The 20666-nt window shown below is 42.7% G+C and overlaps 1 protein-coding gene across 1 annotated transcript in view; it reads left to right on the plus strand.

Moving 5' to 3' along the window:
* Positions 1 to 20666, plus strand: part of LOC128822758 (DDB1- and CUL4-associated factor 12-like) — a 119843-nt gene that overhangs the window by 90195 nt on the left and 8982 nt on the right. Inside the window, exons 4-7 of the mRNA XM_054004566.1 lie at positions 1024 to 1084; positions 2763 to 2956; positions 3164 to 3229; positions 9818 to 9980. Coding sequence (XP_053860541.1) covers positions 1024 to 1084; positions 2763 to 2956; positions 3164 to 3229; positions 9818 to 9980 — 484 coding nt within the window. The remainder of the gene's footprint in view (positions 1 to 1023; positions 1085 to 2762; positions 2957 to 3163; positions 3230 to 9817; positions 9981 to 20666) is intronic.

Genomic DNA, 20666 nt, shown 5'->3' on the forward strand with positions numbered 1-20666 from the left:
GTTTGCCTGGGAGTTCTCTGCTTTTAACCCTCTGTGTTCTCAGAGGCGTGTCCATATCTTCAGTGGTTACACCAGGTGTCAATATTCAAATCTGACCACTGATTGGTTTGGCTATAACTTCCCAAGAAAACTCACTTCCCTGTCAACCTATCACAAGCTTATATATGTATTATTTCACAGGTGGAACTTGGCTTTGAGGAGTAGTTCTAACCCAGTGGCTTGTGGCAGTTTGATAGACTTTGGTACTGGTTTTATTTTTGAAACATCATGAGACCTTTTTAAAACAGCCAATCTTAAAAAGAAAACGTTTGAAATGGGTATAGTGGTGTCCTGTAAGCACTTCACTCTTATTTTTCCTTTTTGATTTAGGACTTCGCATAGACGTTAACTACGACAGCAGAGCTCGGGTCAGAGTTTCTGCAGTAGCAGATAACCAGCTGCAGAAAGGCTTGACTCTGAAGATTTGCATGACTTGTTATTCGTGTACCACTGTGACTCTGCAGCTTTTCAAACAGAACTAGATCCTTATGGTCTTTATTTTGTTCACAGGCTTATCACCTTCTGAGTAAAAGATTCTTGAAAATTTAATCAGTAGGTCATATAGTTCAAACATATTTTTTTTTATTCTTTTTAGGGATGTGCATTTGAGGAAATACAAGTAAGCAGCTACTTTATAGAAGTAAAGAACACTGCTTTCAAAATGGAAAAACTCCAAGTCCTTAGAATTGAGATTAATTTGTCCTTGGTCAGAGATCTGTTTTTCTATTGCCTAATTGCTCTCTATTAATTATACATGTCAAAATCAATAAAAGTTAAAATTACTGTTAGATACTTAAACTGCTCCAGCTTGATAGTGGGATATTATTTATATGTTTTTAGCATAGGTCTGTCTTTCTGAGTTTGCACTTAAGTATTGTTCACTTTGATATTTTTTTTGTCTGCCTTGAGACCACTGCAGAATATAATGGCACAGAAAATCTGTCCTTTTTTCTCTTTTCTTTTTTTTTTTTTTTTTTCTTTTAGGATGGACATAAGGACTGGATATTTTCAATTGCATGGATAAGTGATACTATGGCTGTTTCTGGTAATGTTAATTTTTATTTTTCTTTCCCCAGAATTTTATACTGATGTACAGCACTTGATAGGTCTTAGGGAAGCACCTTTAAAAGGGATTTGAAACCATTTGGAACTACTTTGCCTATTTAAACCATTCTTGGTCTTAGTACAGCACTTTGCTTTTTTAATTTTTTTTTTTTAAATTTGTAGAGCCCTGGTCTAGATTGTACTTTTTTTTTCTAGTATTAGAGGGAATACTGCTGTCTTTACAGTAGGTGTTGACATGAGAGGGTGTCTAAACACAGAAAGTTCAAGGGAAAGATTCTACACCAGAATAATTTCAAGAGGGGTGTTGGTTAGTTAATAACTTTGAATGCAGCTGAACAGTACTAGTTTCCTGAAATCCTATGAAAGACTGATTAATGAAAATTCAGTTTGTTTTATCAAGCTATCAGTAAAGTTGTGTGTGTGTATGTATATATATAAGCACACATACTGTGGGAACTAATACAGAAGGTTCTAATAGAAAAGGTCAATTACTGCCTTTTTAGTTAGTGTAGTTAGATAATCAGCGTAACTTCATAAAGTATTACTTACCTTGAGTAAAGGCAGCAATATGCCATTGAATTAATGTATTCGTTTACTGTCTTTCTGTGCTGAGAGGGTTTAGTATTCCATACAAGGAGGTGTCAAACTGCGGGTGACAGAAAATCTTAACAGTCTCATATAAAAATCAAATTCTTCAACTGATGATTCAGTAATATAAAAAACCCAAAAGCTAACCCTTGAGTTGATCCTTGCAAATCTCTAACCCAAATATCTGCATTAAAAAACCCATTAAGTGACATTGTGTAGGAAAGAAATGGAGGTACATGTCAAATCTATCTGAGCTGACTTAAATGGAAGTGAGTTGCCTAAACACCAGAAGGGATGGGTATAGGACCTTGGATTAAGCCTGTATTGATCTTTGAACCAAAGACATTTAGCTTTCTTCATCCAGTATTGTTGGTCTTACTGATTCATATTTTGTATAATTATCTTCAAGTTCAGTAGAAAAATGAGTTCTTGATTGTTTGGCCTCAGTTCCTGTGTTACATTCTTTAAACAAGAGGTTGAATGAGTTGAATTAACAGTAGATTTGATTTAAATTGGTGCAAATTGTGGTTCTAAATATATGTTTCTGTTCAGTTCACTAATGTGTGTGTACATATCCATAAACATACTGTCAGAAATCAAACTATCTAGAATTGGTATAAACCCCACTGAGTTTCCTTGTAGGTTTTTGTATTGATTTAACAGACTGTCAATCTTGGCCTCAGTAAGCCAGGCTCAGGCTGAACACATAGGCTATTCAATTGCCTCTGAGTTTATTCTACATGTGAATCTCTAATGGTGATTGTTGTACAGGATCATGGTTTTTTGATGCATCCTAATCAGTTTGAAAATAGATGAGGTGATCTAGCTGATTGGAAACCATGTAGACAAACCAGTTGACAATAAGTTCACAATGTTATGAACTTAACAGCTCAGTAAAATAATGATTTTGTTAATAATAATTCATATATAGGCACCAACAGTGTGTTCAGTTAGATTAAATTAATCTAAAGTATCCTTTCTTTTTTTAAGACCTCACTGTTTATTTCAGTTCATTTTTTAAAAAGGAGAATTATGTATATTTGAAATGTTGTTATGGACTACTTATTCAGGTTCCCGGGATGGTTCAATGGGTCTCTGGGAAGTTACAGAGGATGTGTTGTCCAAAAGTGATGCCAGGCAAAATCTCTCTCAAGTTCCTGTCTATGCCCACATAACGCACAGGGCTCTGAGGGATATTCCTAAGGAAAACACCAATCCTGACAACTGCAAAGTCCGAGCATTGGCTTTCAACAATAAGAACAAGGTCAGTAAGATAAGCAAGACAGTTGAGTAGTCCTAAAACTGTCCATATGTATTTGAAAAAAAAAGTAATCTATATCAAATATACTAGAGAAGCAACCTGGAGTGTGAGTTTGTAAGGACATCTATAATACAAAATCTAACTATTACTTTTTTTTTTTTTTTCTTTTCTTTTTTTTTCTTTTTTTTTCTTTTCTTTTTTTCATAATAGGAGCTGGGAGCTGTGTCCTTGGATGGGTATTTTCATCTTTGGAAAGCAGAGCACACACTATCAAAGGTGCTTTTCTGTTGGTGTAAAACTTAAAACATTGCTTTGCATTGAAGGCTCTTCACTATTCTTTATTTCCTATAAATGCTTGAAGAAAGAGCAGCAGTGTTTGTAAAACACTGTCCTGGTTCTGGCCAAAACAGGGTTAATTTTTGCAGCAGCTAGGAGGGGCACAGCCTGGACCCTGGGGTTATTAAATACCACCTCACATCAAGTGTAGAGGGGATGGAAGGGGGTGGCATTTTTCCAGTTTTGCTGGGGTGTATGGTTGGGTGGCGCCAGGTTCTACATAGTGAGCAATTACGTGTGAGTCATTCGCTTGTCTTGTACACACTGCTATCAGTATTGTTCTTGTTTGTTTTTTGTTTTTTTTTTTTAATTTCATTGCTGTTTCTAGTAAACTGTTCTTATCTCAACCCATGATCTTTACCTTTTTTTGCCTCAAATTCTCCTTCCCATCCCACCGCAGAGGGAAGTGAGTGGGCAGTGTGTGGTCTGGGGTGATTCAATGGGAAATACCATTCCTAAACCATGACAGTCAATTTGGCACCCAATGTGAGGCATGAAGCATTGAGATAACAACACATCTGACCAGAGTGGATTGGAAACAAATTTGATCTAAGCATTTGTATTCGGTACAGAGCCACTGGTCACAACATTGCTTGGTCTGTTCACATGGTTATGGTACCTAACACCTGTATATGTTCCCCTATGTGCTCCTCATGGTACTCTTTTTCAGAGCAGGGAGAGGGATCAGGATTGCTTTATTGCTGTACTGTGGGATATCAGTTTATGACATGATAACATCAAGGGCAATGAGGGTCATTTAGGATGTGTCTTGAGTGCTGCTCTCCTGCATTTGCCTTGGGTGTTACCTCTGGGAATTCATTAATAATTGTACTGTCTGTAGGGAGAACAGGAGAGGATGATTTGCCCCAGCTTTTCACACCCTTTTCCTCCTTCAGGTTTGTTACAATAGCTTGTGAGAATTTTGAATTTCCTTTGGATGTTAAGGAAGGTGCATGTTCTTGTTGCTATGTCTACTCAGTACATGTTTATAATTATGAAAGACACTTCTAGTATGGTCATTCAGAGATCTGCCCGGAGGGCGGATAGTCATGAGTGACATGGAATGTGGGAGAAAATGGGACAGTTTCAGAGGACTTTTGTCCTCCAATGGTTTGGAAGTTCACCCCTGAACAGGACCCTGATAAAGTGGCAGAATATCTGAAAGGAAAATGCTGTGGTGATTCCAGAGAGGCACAAAGTACTGCAATGTGCTGGGCCCTGGTTAGTGTTTACCAGATACCGCTCATCACTAGACAGCACCCTCAGCGGGAGGAGGAGGAGGAAAGCAGAGCAAATGCCACTGTGGCCACTCAAACTGCAGCTGAACCAGAGGAACAACACATGCCGGTAGCAGTCATACCTATACAGAAAAAGAAATGCAAGACCAAATCAGTTTGCATAGTGAGGGATGAAGTGTCACCCTTGCTCCAAGTATGACACAAGAACAGATGAGAGACCAAATTGCGAGAGGGAAAGGGAAGCTTTAATACAAAGGATTCTTCGGCTTATATAGACCAATACGATGCATTCTACTTGATTGGCTAGTTAATAAAAACATCTTTCTCACACACCGTCCTTGAGAAGAACAGAAAAACAAGGTGAAAAAACACCACCTGCAGATTGTTTATACTAACAAGTTATCACATTCCTACAACTCCCTAAAAATTCTCACAAGCCACTGTGAGAAACGATTGCCGTTTCTCTCTCCCTGACCAGGCTGGCATCCACAATGAAGAGGAAGTAGGGCCCTCAGAACAGGAGGAAGAAGCAGGGACAAAGATAATCACCCAATCCCTATCCCCAGGTGAGCTGCGTGATATATGAAAAGATTTCAGCCACCAGTAGGGTGAGCCCCTGGTGACCCGGCTGCTCTGATGCTGGGATAGCACAACCCACAGTTGGAAATTAGAGGACAGTGAAGCCAAGCAACTGGGATCCCTTTCCAGGGATGCAGACATTGACAACAGCATTGGGAAAAGGACAGAAATCTTCAGCCTCTGGAGGCAACTCCTGCCAAGTGTGAGGGAAAGATATCTTTTCAAAGAGGATCTATCAGTGCACCAAGACAAGTGGAACACCATGGAGCAAGGTATCCAGTACCTGAGAGAATTAGCTGTGCTGGAGGTACTCTATAGAGATTCAAATAACAAGCAGTCCCCTGTAGATCCAGATGAAGTCTAGGGAACACAACCCATGTGACGCAAGTTCCTATGGAGCATGCCATTGTCATACGCTAACTCATTGGCAGTGATGTCATGGACAGAAGGAGAACAAGCAGTGGATACTTTGGTTGCCCAACTCTGGCAATATGAGGAAAGTCTCTCTTCCTCCCTGTGGGCCTGCATCTCAGCTGTCCAAGGACTTCCAGAAATTTAAAGAGGAAATGTCCTGTGCCCTGCCAGTACAGGCCAGAGTCTCTGCTATTAAGAGTAAGCACATCCCTACTCAAGAGAGAGAGGGAATACACCACAAGGTAGGTAACCTGTGATTTTACCTGCATGACCACAGAGAGGACATGAGGAAGTGGGATGGAAAACCCACCTCTGCCCTAGGAGCCATGGGTATGTGAGTTGAGAGGAAGAACAACCACCATGGGTAATTCTTCAAGGAAAATTCTGCTCCAGTTTTCAGTGGGCAGGTCCTCAGACAGAATGGAAGGTGCTGATGTTACTTCCAAACCTCTTGATGGGACCTGTGGTTGATCATATTTATAAGAAGTGAGCAATGAGTACCATGACCAGAACTAGAGGGGTCCTGCCTCCAGCCCGTTGGAGGAAAGGAATAATCAGATCTACTGGACTATGTGGATCTAATGGCCTGGCACATCAGACCCACAAGAGTAAAATGCTTTAATTTACACTGGTGCACAATGTACCCTGATGCCATTGAGATATATAGGGGCAGAATCCATCTCTATTTCTGGGGTGACAGGAGTATCCCAACACCTGACTGTACTGGAAGCTGAACTGAGCCTGGGTGGGAATGAATGGCAAAAACACCTCATTGTGACTGGCCCAGCGACCCCGTGTATCCGTGGCATAATTACCTCAGGAGAGGGTATTTCGAGGACCCAAAAGAACATTGCTGGGTTTTTGGGATAGCTGCTGTGAAGACAGAGGAAATTAGGCAGCTGAATACCTTGCTTGGTCTCTCAGAGGATCCTTCTACTATGGGACTGCCGAGGGTCAAAGAACAACAGGTACTGATCACTATCACAACAGTGCACTGTCAACAATACTGCACCAACCAGGATTCTGTGACCCCCATCCACAAGATGATTTGTGAACTGGAGCGCCAGGGAGTGGTCAGCAAGACCCAATCACCCTTTAATAGCCCCATGTGTCCAGTACGTAAGTCCAATGGAGAGGGGAGACTGACAGTGGATAATCGTGGCCTGAATGATGTCACACCATCACTGAGTGCTGCTGTGCCAGGCATGCTGGAACTTCAGTATGAACTGGAATCCAAGGCAGCAAAATAGTGCTGCCATCAATATTGCCAATGTGTTTTTCTGCATTCCTTTAGCAGCAGAGTGCAGGCCCCAGTTTGCTTTTACCTGAAGGGGCATTCAGTACACCTGGAACCACCTGCCCCAGGTGTGGAAGCACAGCCCCACTATTTGTCATGGACTGATCCAGACTGCATTGGAAAAGGGTGAGACTCCAGAACACTTGCAATACATTGATGACATCATTGTATGGAGCAACACAGCAGAGGAAGTTTTTGAGAAAGGGGAGAAGATAATCTGGATTCTCCTGAAAGCACGTTTTGACATAAAGCAAAGTAAGGTCAAGGGATTTGCCCAGGAAATTTAGCTTTTAGGAGTAAAATGGCAAGATGGACAATATCAGATTCCAATAGATATGATAAGCAAAATAGCAGCTATGTCCTCACCAACCAGCAAAAAGGAAACACAGGCTTTCCTAGCACTGTGGGTTTTTGGAGAATGCATATTCCAGATTACAGTCAGATTGATTGTAAACCCTCTCTATTGCATGACCTGGAAGAATAATGATATCAAGTGGAGTCCTGAACAAGAACAAGCTTTTGAACAAATTAAACCAGGAGAGTGTTCATGCAGTAGCCCTTGGGCCAGTCAGGACAGGACAAGATGTGAAAAATGTGCTCTACACCACAGCCAGGGAGAATCATCCTTGGAGCCTCTGGAAAAAAGTACCCAGGAAGACTCGAGGACGACCCCTGGGGTTCTGGAGTTAGGGATACAAAGGATCCAAGGCCTGTTACACCCCAACTGAAAAAGAGATACTGACAGCTTATGAATGGGTTTGAGCTGCTTCAGAAGTGATTGGCACTGAAGCACATCTCCTCCTGGCACCCTGACTGCCAGTGCTGGACTGGATGTTCAAAGGAAAATTGCCTTCCACACATCATGCCACTGATGCCATGTGGAGTAAGTGGATTGCTCTGATCACACAATGAACTCGAATAGGAAACCGCAATCACCCAGCGATCTTGGAAGTCATTACAAACTTGCCTGAAGGCAAAAATTTCAGACTAATTTCAGAGGAGAAGAAGGTGACATGCTAAAGAGGCCCCACCATATAATCAGATATGAGAAAATGAAAAGCAATGCACTCTCTTTACTGATGCTTTCTGCCACATCAAACATGGAAAGCAGCTATATGGAGTCCTACATGGCGAGTTGCAGAAGCTACCAAGGGACAAGTTGGATCAAGTCAGGTTGCAGAGCTGAAAGTCATCCAGCTGGCTTTAGGTATCGCTGAATGAGAGAAGTGGCCAGCGCTCTACCTCTACACTGACTTGAGGATGGTAGCAAATGCTCTGTGGGGGTGGCTGGACCAATGGAAAAAGACCGATTTGCAGCGTAGAGGGAAACTCATCTGGTCTGCTGAATTGTGGCAAGACATCGCTGTTCAGGTAGAAGTTGGCTTTTCAAACGTTGGTATACACATTTAGTGAAGTCCACCTGGTTAGTTAACTCTAGAGGCTCTACTAATCAAGCTGGCTCTGCCCTATCAAAACCTTCATATGCCATAGAAGGGGATAAAGTCCCTGTGGTGCATATGAGAAATGTGTTGGGGAAGACAGTTTGGATCAGTCCTGCCTCAAGGAAAGGCAAATCCATCTGTGGGATTGTTTTTGCTCAAGGACCTGGGTGCATTTGGAACATAATGCAAAGGGATGGGGGAATGCAATGTGTACCTCAAGGAGATCGGGTTTTTGGGTGAGAACAGCTTGTAATGTTGAATTATTTAATATTGGTTGCTGAATGCCACTGCCACTGTGTGCCATAACTACCATGGACAATGAGGATCGATTGCTCCAGATACACCAGTCATGAGCTCCTCATGCAGCAACCAGCCGACAGCACGCCAGCCCTCCTGTCTTGGAAGACATTTTGAATGGACAGCCATTGACTAAGGGAATGGTATCCATGCTTGTATATATATATATATATGTATATAAGATGTAGGATCTGGGCATGATTTAGATGGTATAGAATAAGGGTTGGATAATGTCCGGGTTCTGTCCAGGACAGGGTTAATTTTCGCAGCAGTTGGGAGGGGCACAGTCCAGACCCTGGGATTATTCAATACCACCTCATGCCATGGGCAGAGGGGACAGCAGAGGGTGGCATTTTTTTTTGTTTTTCTGGGGTGTACGGTCAGGTGGTTCTGGATTCCGTGTAGTGAGCAACCGTGTGTGAATCGTTCACCTGTCTTGTACACTCTACTTTTAGTATTGTTGTTGTTACTGTTAATTTTCTTATTTCATTGCAGTTTCTAGTAAATTGTTCTTATCACATCCCATGACCTTTACCTTTTTTTGCCTCCAATTCTCCTCTTCAGCCCACTGCAGGGGGAGGTGGAGGGGGGAAGTGTGTAAGCAGTGTGTGGTCTGGAGTGATTCAGTGGGAACACTAAATTGGGGAATACCATTCCTAAACCATGACAAACACATAAATCTTTAAGTAAAATGCAATGTCCTAAAAATTAGAACTTGGGGAAAGAAACTTCCCACTCACCTTATTTTTAAGGGTGAGAGGTTCTCTTAACTTTCTGCCAGTTCTGGGTGAGCTGAAGTGAGCTGTTCCATAGAGAGTATAATTGATACTTAATTAGTAGTCTTCATAAAGGAAGTTGCACTTATTTAAGTGTAATTATAGATCAAACACACAAATATCTATACTACTGTATGAAGTAAGGTTTTCCAGCTGAGATCATGTCTCTGTACACCTGCTGAAGAAATAGAAGCTTAGAAAGATGTAAAACAATATGCCAAAATGTCCATTGTTCTTTGCATAATACATGGTTCAGCCTTTATCATCTCAGTTTTGTTCAGATAAGGCATCTAATCTTCAGGGGTTGTTTTTTCTCTGGGTCAGGTTGCTTTTCTCTTAAACTTCTATCATTGTGATGAACTTATTTTTTAGCTGCATTTTGGGTTTTTTCACTGCAACTTCCTTGAACACAGTTTACAGAATTGTTTTATTAGTGTTTTGTTCTCTTATCATAATGTGTTGATTTGTCTTTCCTTTGTTTCTAGTTACTTTCCACAAAGTTGCCATACTGCAGGGAGAATGTGTGTTTGGCTTATGGTCCGGAGTGGTCAGTGTATGCAGTAGGATCACAGGCACATGTCTCCTTTCTGGATCCAAGGCAGCCTTCTCACAATGTTAAATCCGTCTGTTCCAAAGAACGAGGCAGTGGTAAGAAACTTGTCAAAGAGTGCTTCAAATGGTTTGCTTGCAGAAGTAGCTTTTAAGACTGCATTAAGATAAGCTTCCAATAAATATGAAGTTTTTTTCATGTGATAGACTAAATTATTAATAGCATATATAGGTTTTGGTTTTTTGACATTATTTTGTTTTTATGACATTATTCCTTGAGCAACCAACAAACCAGATGTAAAATCAACTCTGGAATCACATTGTGAGCCATTCAGGAGCAGGAGGTGGAGCTTCCTTCGTTTCTGAGTGACTCATTATAAGAAAGCTGAGCAGGTGAGTTGCTTGCATTGTGAGCCATTCAGGAGCAGGAGATGGAGCTTCCTTCATTCCTGAGTGACTCATTATAAGAGGCCTCTGGGGAGCATGGCAAACAGGAGTAGGCAAACAGGGTCACAGCAGTTTGCGCAGCAGTTTGCGCAGCAGTTTGCGCAGGCAGGGCAAGCGGGCAAGGTTGCAGGTTCTTGCTAGTTAGGTGAGGTGTTTTTATTGGTTGCTTGATTTTAGGCTTTCTCCTAGTAATGGCTTTAACCCAGTCGAAATCTGTGGTTGGTACAAGTGTATGTGACCAAGTGGAGCCCTTCAAAAAGGATGCGTCTGTACAGACCCATTCCTGTGTGGAGTGTTTGAGCTTATCAATGGCTTCAGGGGGTGTTGTGGAGGAGGCCTACCTACAGTGTGAACAGGTGAACGACCGCCTTTTGCTGGTGGCCGAGCTTAGGGAGGAAGTTGAAAGATTAAGGAGTATCAGGAATAGTGAAAGGGAAATAGACTGGTGGAGTTCAGCCCTTACATCTTTAAGGGAGGCCCACCAAGAGTCAGAGGGCTCATATGCCTCTCACTCTCAGGCAATAGAGGGGCACCTGGTAGATGAAGGGGAGTGGAAATGCATCCCTGTTCGGGGAGGTAATAACAAAAATCCCTCCTGCCCCCCATCCCCTAGCCAGGTGCCACTTCAGAATAGGTATGAGGCCCTGGATCTAGAGACCCAGCCAGATGATTTATAAGAAAATTATCTGCCCAGTGAGTTTCCCAATTATGACTCATCTAAAAAACGGATTACCACCTCTAACATCAAGAAGAAGGGTAATCATAGTGGGTGATTCCCTTTTGAGGGGAACAGAGGGCCCCGTATGTCGACCGGACCCATCCCACAGGGAAGTCTGCTGCCTCCCTGGGGCCCGGGTACGAAATATCACTGAGAGACTTCCTAAGCTGATTTAGTCCTCTGATTATTACCCACTGCTGATATTCCAGGCTGGCCGTGATGAGATTGGAAAGAGGAGTGTCAAGGTGATTAAAAGGGAGTTTAGGGCACTGGGTCAAGTGGTTGATAGGACAGGTGCACAGGTAGTGTTCTGCTCAGTCCCTCTGGTGGCAGAAAAAAACGATGAAAGAAATAGGAGAACTCACATCATTAACAAGTGGCTCAAGGGTTGGTGTCATCGGCAAAATTTCGGATTCTTTGATCATGGGGCAACTTTTACGGCACCTGCTCTACTGGAATCAGATGGGATACATCTCTCTGTTAAGGGCAGAAGGTTTTTAGCTCAAGAACTGGCAGACCTTGTTGAGAGGGCTTTAAACTAGGTTTGAAGGGGGAAGGGGATGCATCTGGGCTGTCTGGAAGCAGGCCCAAGGGTGGTAAGCCTGAGTTAGGGGAGAAATCAGTAGCCCAGCTGAGGTGCATGTATACCAATGCATGCAGCATAGGTAACAAACAAGAAGAGCTGGAGGCCATGGTGCAACAGCAGAACTATGATGTAGTCGCCATCACAGAAACATGGTGGGATGACTCACATAGTTGGAGCACTGCACTAGATGGCTACAAGCTCTTCAGAAGAGACAGAAAAGGGAGAAGAGGAGGGATGGCCCTTTATATTAGGGAAGTTTTGGATGTCATAGGTATTGAAACTAATGACGACGAAGTTGAGTCCCTATGGGTAAGAATTAAGGGGAAGGCAAACAAGGCTGACATCCTACTGGGAGTCTGCTATCGTCCACCCAACCAGGAGGAAGAGGTGGACAACTTATTCTATAAGTAACTGAACAATGTTTCAGGATCATCAGCCCTTGTTCTTGTAGGCGACTTCAACCTACCAGACATCTGCTGGGAACTTAATACAGCAGAAAAACAGCAGTCTAGAAAGTTTTTAGAGTGTGTGGAGGATAACTTTTTGTCACAACTGGTGGGCCAGCCCACCAGGGGAGGGACTATGTTGCACCTGTTGTTCACAAATAGAGATGGACTGGTGGGTGATGTGGAGGTTGGAGGCTGCTTGGGGCACAGTGATCATGACATTATGGAATTCTCGATAATTGGTGAAATAAGGAGGAATATCAATAAGATCTCTACGTTGGACTTCTGGAGGGCAGACTTTGGCCTATTTAAGAGACTTATTCAGAGAATTCCTTGGGAAACAGCCCTTGAAAACAAAGGAGTCCAGGAGAGATGGGCAAGCTTCAAAGCAGAGATCTTGAGGGCGGAAGAACAGACTGTCCCTGTGTGCCGAAAGATGAGTCGACGAGGCAAACGGCCAGTCTGGATGAGCGATGAGGTTTTGAAAGAACTTAGAAATAAAAAAAAGATGTATCATCTTTTTAAGGAGGGACTGATTTCTCAGGAAGTATTTAAGGGAGCTGCTAGGGCATGTAGAAAAAAATTAGGGAGGCCAAAGCTCAGTTTGAACTTAACTTGGCAACTTCTGTTAAAAATAATAATAAAAAAAGTTTTTACAAATATATTAATAGTAAAAGGAAGGGTATAACCAACCTCTGTTCCTTATTGGATGAGGCAGGCAACCTAGTAACTAAAGATGAGGAAAAGGCAGAAATGCTTAATGCCTTCTTCGCCTCAGTCTTTAGTGGTAAGACAGTTTGTCCTCAAGACAACTGTCCTCAGGGGTTGGTAGGTGGTGCCAGGGAGCAGAATGATCCTCTTGTTATCTGAGAAGAGGCAGTCAGAGAACTGCTGGGACACCTGGATATTTATAAATCAATGGGACCAGATGGGATCCACCCTAGGGTGATGAGGGAGCTGGCAGATGAGCTTGTGAAGCCGCTCTCCATCATTTATCAAGAGTCGTGGCTCACTGGTGAGGTTCTAGATGATTGGAAACTGGCCAATGTGACACCCGTTTATAAAAAAGGTAGGAAGGAGGATCCTGGTAATTACAGGCCAGTTAGCCTGACCTCGGTACCAGGTAAGATAATGGAACAGTTCATACTGAGTGCTATCACACAGCACTTACAGGATGGCCAGGGTATCAGACCCAGTCAGCATGGGTTTACGAAGGGTAGGTCATGTCTGACCAACCTGGTCTCCTTCTATGACCAGGTGACCCGTCTGGTGGATGCAGGAGAGGCTGTGGATGTTGTCTATTTAGACTTCAGCAAGGCCTTTGATACTGTCTCCCACAGAATACTCCTGGAGAAGCTGGCAGCCCACAGCTTGGACAGGAGCACTCTTCGCTGGGTTAGGAACTGGATGGATGGCCGGGCCCAGAGAGTGGTGGTGAACGGTGCTGCATCCAGCTGGCAGCCAGTCACCAGTGGTGTCCCTCAGGGATCTGTGCTGGGACCAGATCTATTTAATATTTTTATAGACTACATGGATGAGGGCATTGAGTCCTTCATTAGTAAATTTGCAGACAACACTAAGCTGGGAGCTTGTGTTGATCTGTTGGACGGAAGGAGGGCTCTGCAGAGAGACTTAGATCAGTTGGATGGATGGACAGATTCCAACAGCATGAAGTTTAATAAGTCTAAGTGCTGAGTTCTACATTTTGGCCACAAAAATCCCCTACAACGTTACAAGCTGGGGACAGTGTGGCTGGACAGTATTCAGGCAAAAAGGGACCTGGGGGTGCTGGTTGACAGCCGGTTGAATATGAGTCAGCAATGTGCCTTGGTGGCCAAGAAGGCCAACGGCATCCTGGCCTGCATTAGGAATTGTGCGACCAGCAGGAGCAGGGAGGTCATTCTTCCCCTGTACTTGGCACTGGTGAGACCGCATCTTGAGTACTGTGTCCAGTTCTGGGCCCCTCAGTTTAAGAAGGATGTTGAGATGCTTGAGCACATCCAGAGGAGAGCAACAAGGCTGGTGAGGGGCTTGGAATGCAAGCCCTATGAGCAACGTTTGAAGGAACTAGGGTTGTTTAGCCTGGAGAAGAGGAGGCTTAGAGGTGACCTTATTGCTCTTTACAACTTCCTGAAGGGAGGCTGTAGACAGGTGGGGGTCGGTCTCTTTCACCAGGCAGTAACTGACAGAACAAGAAGACACAGTCTCAAGCTACGTCAGGGAAGGTATAGGTTGGATATTAGGAAAAAAAAAATTCACCAAAAGAATAATAAAGTACTGGAATTGTCTTCCCAGGGAGGTGGTAGAATCACCATCTCTGGATGTGTTTGAAAAAAGACTGGACATGGCACTTGGTGCTATAGTCTAGTTGAGGTATTAGGGCATAGGTTGGACTTGATGATCTTAGTGGTCTCTTCCAACCTCATTATTCTGTGATTCTGTGATTCTATGATCTAATGATGGACAACATCAGTGTTTTTATGATCAACTAAATTGCATGCCATCCAAATATTACTGAACTTCTAAAAGTATGCATTTTACTTATTACTGAACTTCACTGTGCATTTTACTTCTGCTTATTTTTTACTGTGTCTTATTCTGTTTTACTTCATTTCAAAGCAAATCCAGTCTTTGTACCACTATTAATACTGTCTATTCTCGCATTTTTCTCTGGGGACAGAAAAAACCCCATGTTGTCTGCTCTGTCCTATCATATTGGGAGTCAGTGCTGTGAGTGAATGCTTGCTTTGTATTTTTAAAGTCATGAGTGAGACACTTAATTGTCAGTGTGTATTTATTTGCTTTAAATATACAAAAGCTTACTCTTAAAAAAAAAAGTTTGCAGATTTTAGTGCTGCTTTCCTTTTCTGATGTGAATGTAGTATGTCCAATTGAACCTTACACCTGGGTCAAGCCTGGGGGTTTGCAGGGTACATGATCCCATAAGCTTCTTCCCATACCCTTTATTTTCAAGCATGAGAAGGCACTGTGCTGTGATGCCCATTTGAAACCATATTAATCCCAGAGTAATAAATTGCTAGGCCTTATTTAACTTAACTCTAGGCATTCATCTCTTCATTGGGCAAGTTTATTTTAAAAAATGCATGTAGGCAAGGATTAGGAATTTTTTATTTATGTCGTTACTGGACTTTGAACAGTGCTGTCTAGATAAATGTCAGGGTCTGCTTCTTTTAGATACAGAAGTTTCTATAATATGAGAAAAAGTCATTTACCAGCTCGTGTTTGTCACTTGAACATTTTGCCAGCAACACCCCTGTTGGAACTCTAGTTTGGGAACTCTTGATCACCCCTCTATCATCGAACAAAAATTCTACAACACCATTGATTCCCACACCCATAAAGAAATCCAAAGTCCACAATCTTCTGTGGGCGAAACACAAAGGGTTGGAATCTCTGTGCAATCCACATCTGTGTGTCTTCTTCTTTGCTTGTGGAGTGGTCAGCGTTTTCTTGCACTTGATAAGAGATCCACATTCTTCACTGAAATCCACCTGGACTCTGCACCTGTTAAAACACAAGCAAACCCATGTCCCCATAGGGACTGGAGGATTTTCTCAAAATCCTGGAAGTGAAGAATGGGCCCTGATATGAAAAATAAAATGTTGATCAGTTCTGTTTTGCAAAATTGCATAGAGACATGTAAGATAACGACATAAGTTGCTATTACTAACACTCTTTGGTTATGAGCATGAGGAAACATCAGAGCAAAACAATGCATGCAGTAAAGAATAAACTAACAGCAATTAGGAATCAATCAGATAACACACATAATCAATAATACATGTGAAATTATATAATTACTAAGTGCTACAACACTGAACTGTCATCCCACAGTCTACAGCAGCTGATAAACCTCAAATCAGTAGAGAATTGGAAAATCATGTCCAGATAACGATTCTCCAAGCTCACTTTAAAAGTAGGTTCAGCTGTCATATATAGAGGGTAAAATTGCCAAGCCAAAAAGACTTGAATACTTTTTGATGCAGAAAACATCTGGGTTTATTGTCAATCATCCTATCTCAGTAGAGCTAGAGCTTGGCCAGAGCCCAAACTCTAATTGGTGGGTGTCACTTAACACATTTTAAAACAAGGCTCTTAAAAATAGCAGTTATGAGTAAAAAACCTTAGGGTTAAAACCCAATCAAATTATCAAGTAATTTAATCCCTCTGAAGTTTCCTTCAGGATAGAGGTTCTTTGAACACAGCAAACCTCTTCTTCAAAGATCTGAAAGTGGTCACAGGCAGGATTATGAGCCTGGATCTGGACACTGAGAGTGTGAAGGTGGAGGAAGTGCAACTGAATGAGAGACTGATTGCCTAGTACAAAACTGAAACCCAAAGAAGTTAATGTTACAGCTGGACTCTCTGCTGGAGTACTTCTGTAATAATAAATGAAGAAAGCCACGAGACTAGCAGTCTGGATAAAGAAAATGTACAAGCTGTTAGAAAACAAAAGGCAGGATCCTGAAGAGACACGTGTCTTGTAGGTGATCACACAGATGGCAAAACATATGAAAACCGGCTGTAAATATCACAACAATATCTTAATAATAATTCTTATCACAAAAATCAGTGAATTCACATTATATAATCAATATATTAGCAGCAAGTGTTCGAAGGGGTTAAGACAACCTTTTTTTACGCATTCATGTAATATTAACAACAATCACTATTTATTGGTATTACCTATAGAAAACAGAAATAACAAAGGTTACAAGCTCACTACCATCAATCCCCAAACGTCAAATCATTGGGGAACCAGCTGATGACCTTACAGATAAGATCTGATTGAAGTTTCCCAAATGTTCTGTCTTCAGAGAAATTTTGGGTAGTTGAATCATTACTAATACTTGTATCTTTACGCAGTGGTTTCACTCGCTGGGAAACACTTTTCATGGTAAAATATTTCCATCTATGTCATATTTGGAATAGCACTGATTCGCATAGTGTCTCCCTTTTCTGCATCTTGGGCAATGATTTGGTGCTGTCGCATTTCCCGCAGACTCTAGGCAATATTCTGTTATATGTCCAAATTTCCCACACTTGAAACATGGCCTTTTGGCGAGTTCTGCTGCTATTATTTCTGTGGAATTATCTTGTTGAGGAGTTACATGGAGAGCTGCAAAGGTTCTTCAAAGTCTTTCATCCTGCGCTTGAAGGAGTTTCCCGACCTGTTCTCCCCATACGCCTGCTTGGATTGCTGTGATGTGCTGAGGTGTGCCCACCTTACTGCATGCCTCTATCATTTCAGTCATGGTTGGTTGACCAGGCATGGCACTAATTATATGTTTGCGCTCTGCATTGGCATTTGCAAAAGCGAGGCTTCAAAGCAGATGTGGCTTCGCCACTTCATTACTTACTTGTCTGTCCACTGCTTGCGTGAGACGATCGATGAATGAAGTGAAGGGTTCAGAAAGACCTTGCTTTATTTCTGTGTAAATGCCTTCTGGAGTTCCAACTGGTTGAATTTGCAAAATTGCCTTTCGTGCCACCTCTTTAATGTCCGCAATCTCGTCTCGAGGCAACTCAGCTGACTGATCTTCAGGTTTGTCATGAGGTTCATCTCCTGCTGATTGAGCCAGTGTGAGAGCTGTATGCGGCCCTCCTGCATAACTATGTCTCAGTTGAAGGAGAGCCCTTCGCCATCTTGCATCCCACAGCAGGAGTTGTGAATCTGTAAAAATTGTCGAGGCAATGTACCTACAGTCAAAAGGTACCAAGTCATAATTGTTGAATGTGCCTCTCAAAAGCTGTTTGAAGTATGGGGATCCCAAACCATTATTTTTCACTGCTTCCATCAAATCTTTGACCACGTCATGATCCAGAGGTTCTCATCTAGGATCTTCATTTTGTCTCACGTATCTCACTGGAAATGAGATGCTATCTGTGTCTGCTATATCAAAGTCTCTTTCTTTCAGTGCTTTCTTCCTGATGTCTGCCCAGTTCATTGAACTGGACGTATCTCTTGAGACATTTCTGTTTATTGGAACCAAATCCATGCCCGTATTCTGTGGATTTGTAGTCTGCCAGGATGCACCTTCTTCTGGCCTGAAGGTTGCATGCATTCCATGCATGCTGAATCGTTAAAACCAAAAATCACGGACAAAGACAGTCTAACTAATTAAAGTTAGAAAGTGGTATGCTTATTACACCAGTGGATGGCACCATGGGGATCATCCCCAAAATGAGTGACTGCACTGCACAAGGATTTTTGCCTTCTATTTATTTCCCAAAATAATGCATATGCATAACCCCAGCACCTCCCGTCCCCTCTTTGTATTAAAATGAGGTTATTAGTCCTTCACGCATGTGCAATTCTTTTCTTGAATTGGGTTGGTGGTCTCGAATTGGGTCAGTGGTCCCAGGGATGAAGTCAGGAAAGTCTTCATCAGGTCTCTGTGATCCTCTGGCACAATCTAAGGCCCCCTGCTTAAACGCGGATGAAAAAACAAAACCCCACAATTCCTATAAAGATTTGTAGGGACGATATGTTTATTACAGCACTGGAAGCATGTGGGGAATCGTTCCCCTTCAAAGGACATGCGTGCCCCTGAGGACTCCCGATCCTTTTTATATTACCTTTAACTAATTTACATATGCATAGATTTTCACAATAGGTTTGTGTCATGGTTTGACACTGGTGGAATGCCAGCGCCCCCATGAAAATACACCTTCCCAAATAAATGCTGTGAGATGTTATCAGGAACAGAGCAGAGCAGGCCCAAGCTTAATAACAAAGGTAAAAAACTTTATTAAAGTACTACTACTATAGAAGACACACACGCTAAATCCAGGATGAGGACCCTCTAAAACACTCCTCCTCCTAATTTCTAAAACAACCACCATGAAATATTACCTGGGATTCCTGATCAAATTACCACCCTTCAGATAATCAATACTCAGTCTATCAAGGGAGAGAGGAGTCTCTCTTGCGCCATAGACCACCCCCCCACCACCCTAGGAAACACAGTTGCCACCTCCTGTGTTTCCATGTCACACATGGCAACCGCCCGGAGAAAATCTGCCAGTGTGACACTCTCCTTTCTGTGTCACAGTGCTCTCACCACTGTGCATGGACAGACTGCCCATAGGGCTCCTTTAAGGATGCTTTGCCATGGACTAAAAGAGACAACAGTTCAGCTTCTCATCTTGGGACTACAGTCCCCCCCATTTTCCCCTGGGGCCAAGGGTCTAGGAACAGAGATCATCTTCTTCCTGAAGACAGAGGGCATCACCATTCCCTCCTCAACTTTCCTCTGTTCTTGCCATTCCTTCGCTGGTGGTTGCTGAAGCAGGTCTCCTTGGGTCACCACTGCATCCCCCTAAAATGCAGTCTCTATTGCAGGAGAATTTGGTTCAGTCTATGGCTAACAAGAAAAGTCCAGCTAAAAGCTACTCCATCATCTTCTCCTACCCAAAAATTTCTTCTTCTGACATCTCAGGTCCCGGACTGTCTCTCTTCCACTACAAATCGAGGAGGAGTAATATTTTACAAAGCCCTCATTTCCCGGAAAGGGTTAAAAGTTCAGACTCCCTGGATGGCTGAAATCTCTGCCCAGCACTCTCGACTCCCACACTGGGCATCATCCCCCCACTTTCTCCTTCTCCTCTGCCAGTAAATGGCAAATTTCCAGGTGCCATCAGGCTCTCTGTCTCTTTCCCTCTGGGGGGGGGGGGACAAAGGCATCTCCACTTGTTTCCACCCTTCCGTCTGCAGGAGCTGGCTCAGTTCCAGACCTTCAGCCCTCTCGGCCTGCCTGGACAAGGCCGCATGGCTTCCCCTCCCCCACCCAGCCCATGGCTGGGCAGGGGAGAGTCTGCACTCTCTGATGACCGAAACCAAAGAGAGAGTTCCTCTGGGAGTTCTTGCTTTTAACCCCCTGTGTTCTCAGAGGCGTGTCCATACTTTCAGTAGTCACTCCAGGTGCCAATATCCAAACCTGACCACTGATTGGTTTGACCCAACTTCCTAAAAAAAAAAATTCACTTCCATGTCAAACCACGACACTTTGTGCATATTCATTCTGCTGATTTCGCATTACACCTACAGCTAGTTACACTTGTACTCAGTTTTTGTCAGAAAGTACAGAAAGAACTCCTGGGTCACTCTGCCCTGTTTCAAGGTCCAAGGAGTCTTTCTTATCTCTTATCTCTTCAGCTTGGAAATTCGCATTCGTTCTCTTCAGCTGGGGCAGTTTTATTAGTGTTGCAAAGTTACCAGACTAAACAGCATATTTTACTTATGCTAGCAAGCTCAAAGTGGCACATTTCACCTAAATCCTACCCTGTTAAATTTTTACTCTTTCATTGCTTTATAATGGACTGACATAAGAGTCCAGGTGCTGGGCATTGTTTTACTGGTTTCAGTGTGTTCCTATAATGGTTTACTTGCTCCACTTCCTTCTACAAATAAGCTCATAATATAACAATTAGTTTTAGCTTAAGCATCTAATAATCATTAACCTATCATTGGTGCATCTAACTTCAATATGAACTGGTTCTAACCCTCAGGTAAAATCTTAACCCTTTAAAATCATGATTCAACCCCTCCCCCTCCTGTTTGAGGC

Source organism: Vidua macroura (assembly GCF_024509145.1).
Source record: "Vidua macroura isolate BioBank_ID:100142 chromosome W unlocalized genomic scaffold, ASM2450914v1 whyW_random_scaffold_68, whole genome shotgun sequence".
Lineage (NCBI taxonomy): Eukaryota > Metazoa > Chordata > Aves > Passeriformes > Viduidae > Vidua > Vidua macroura.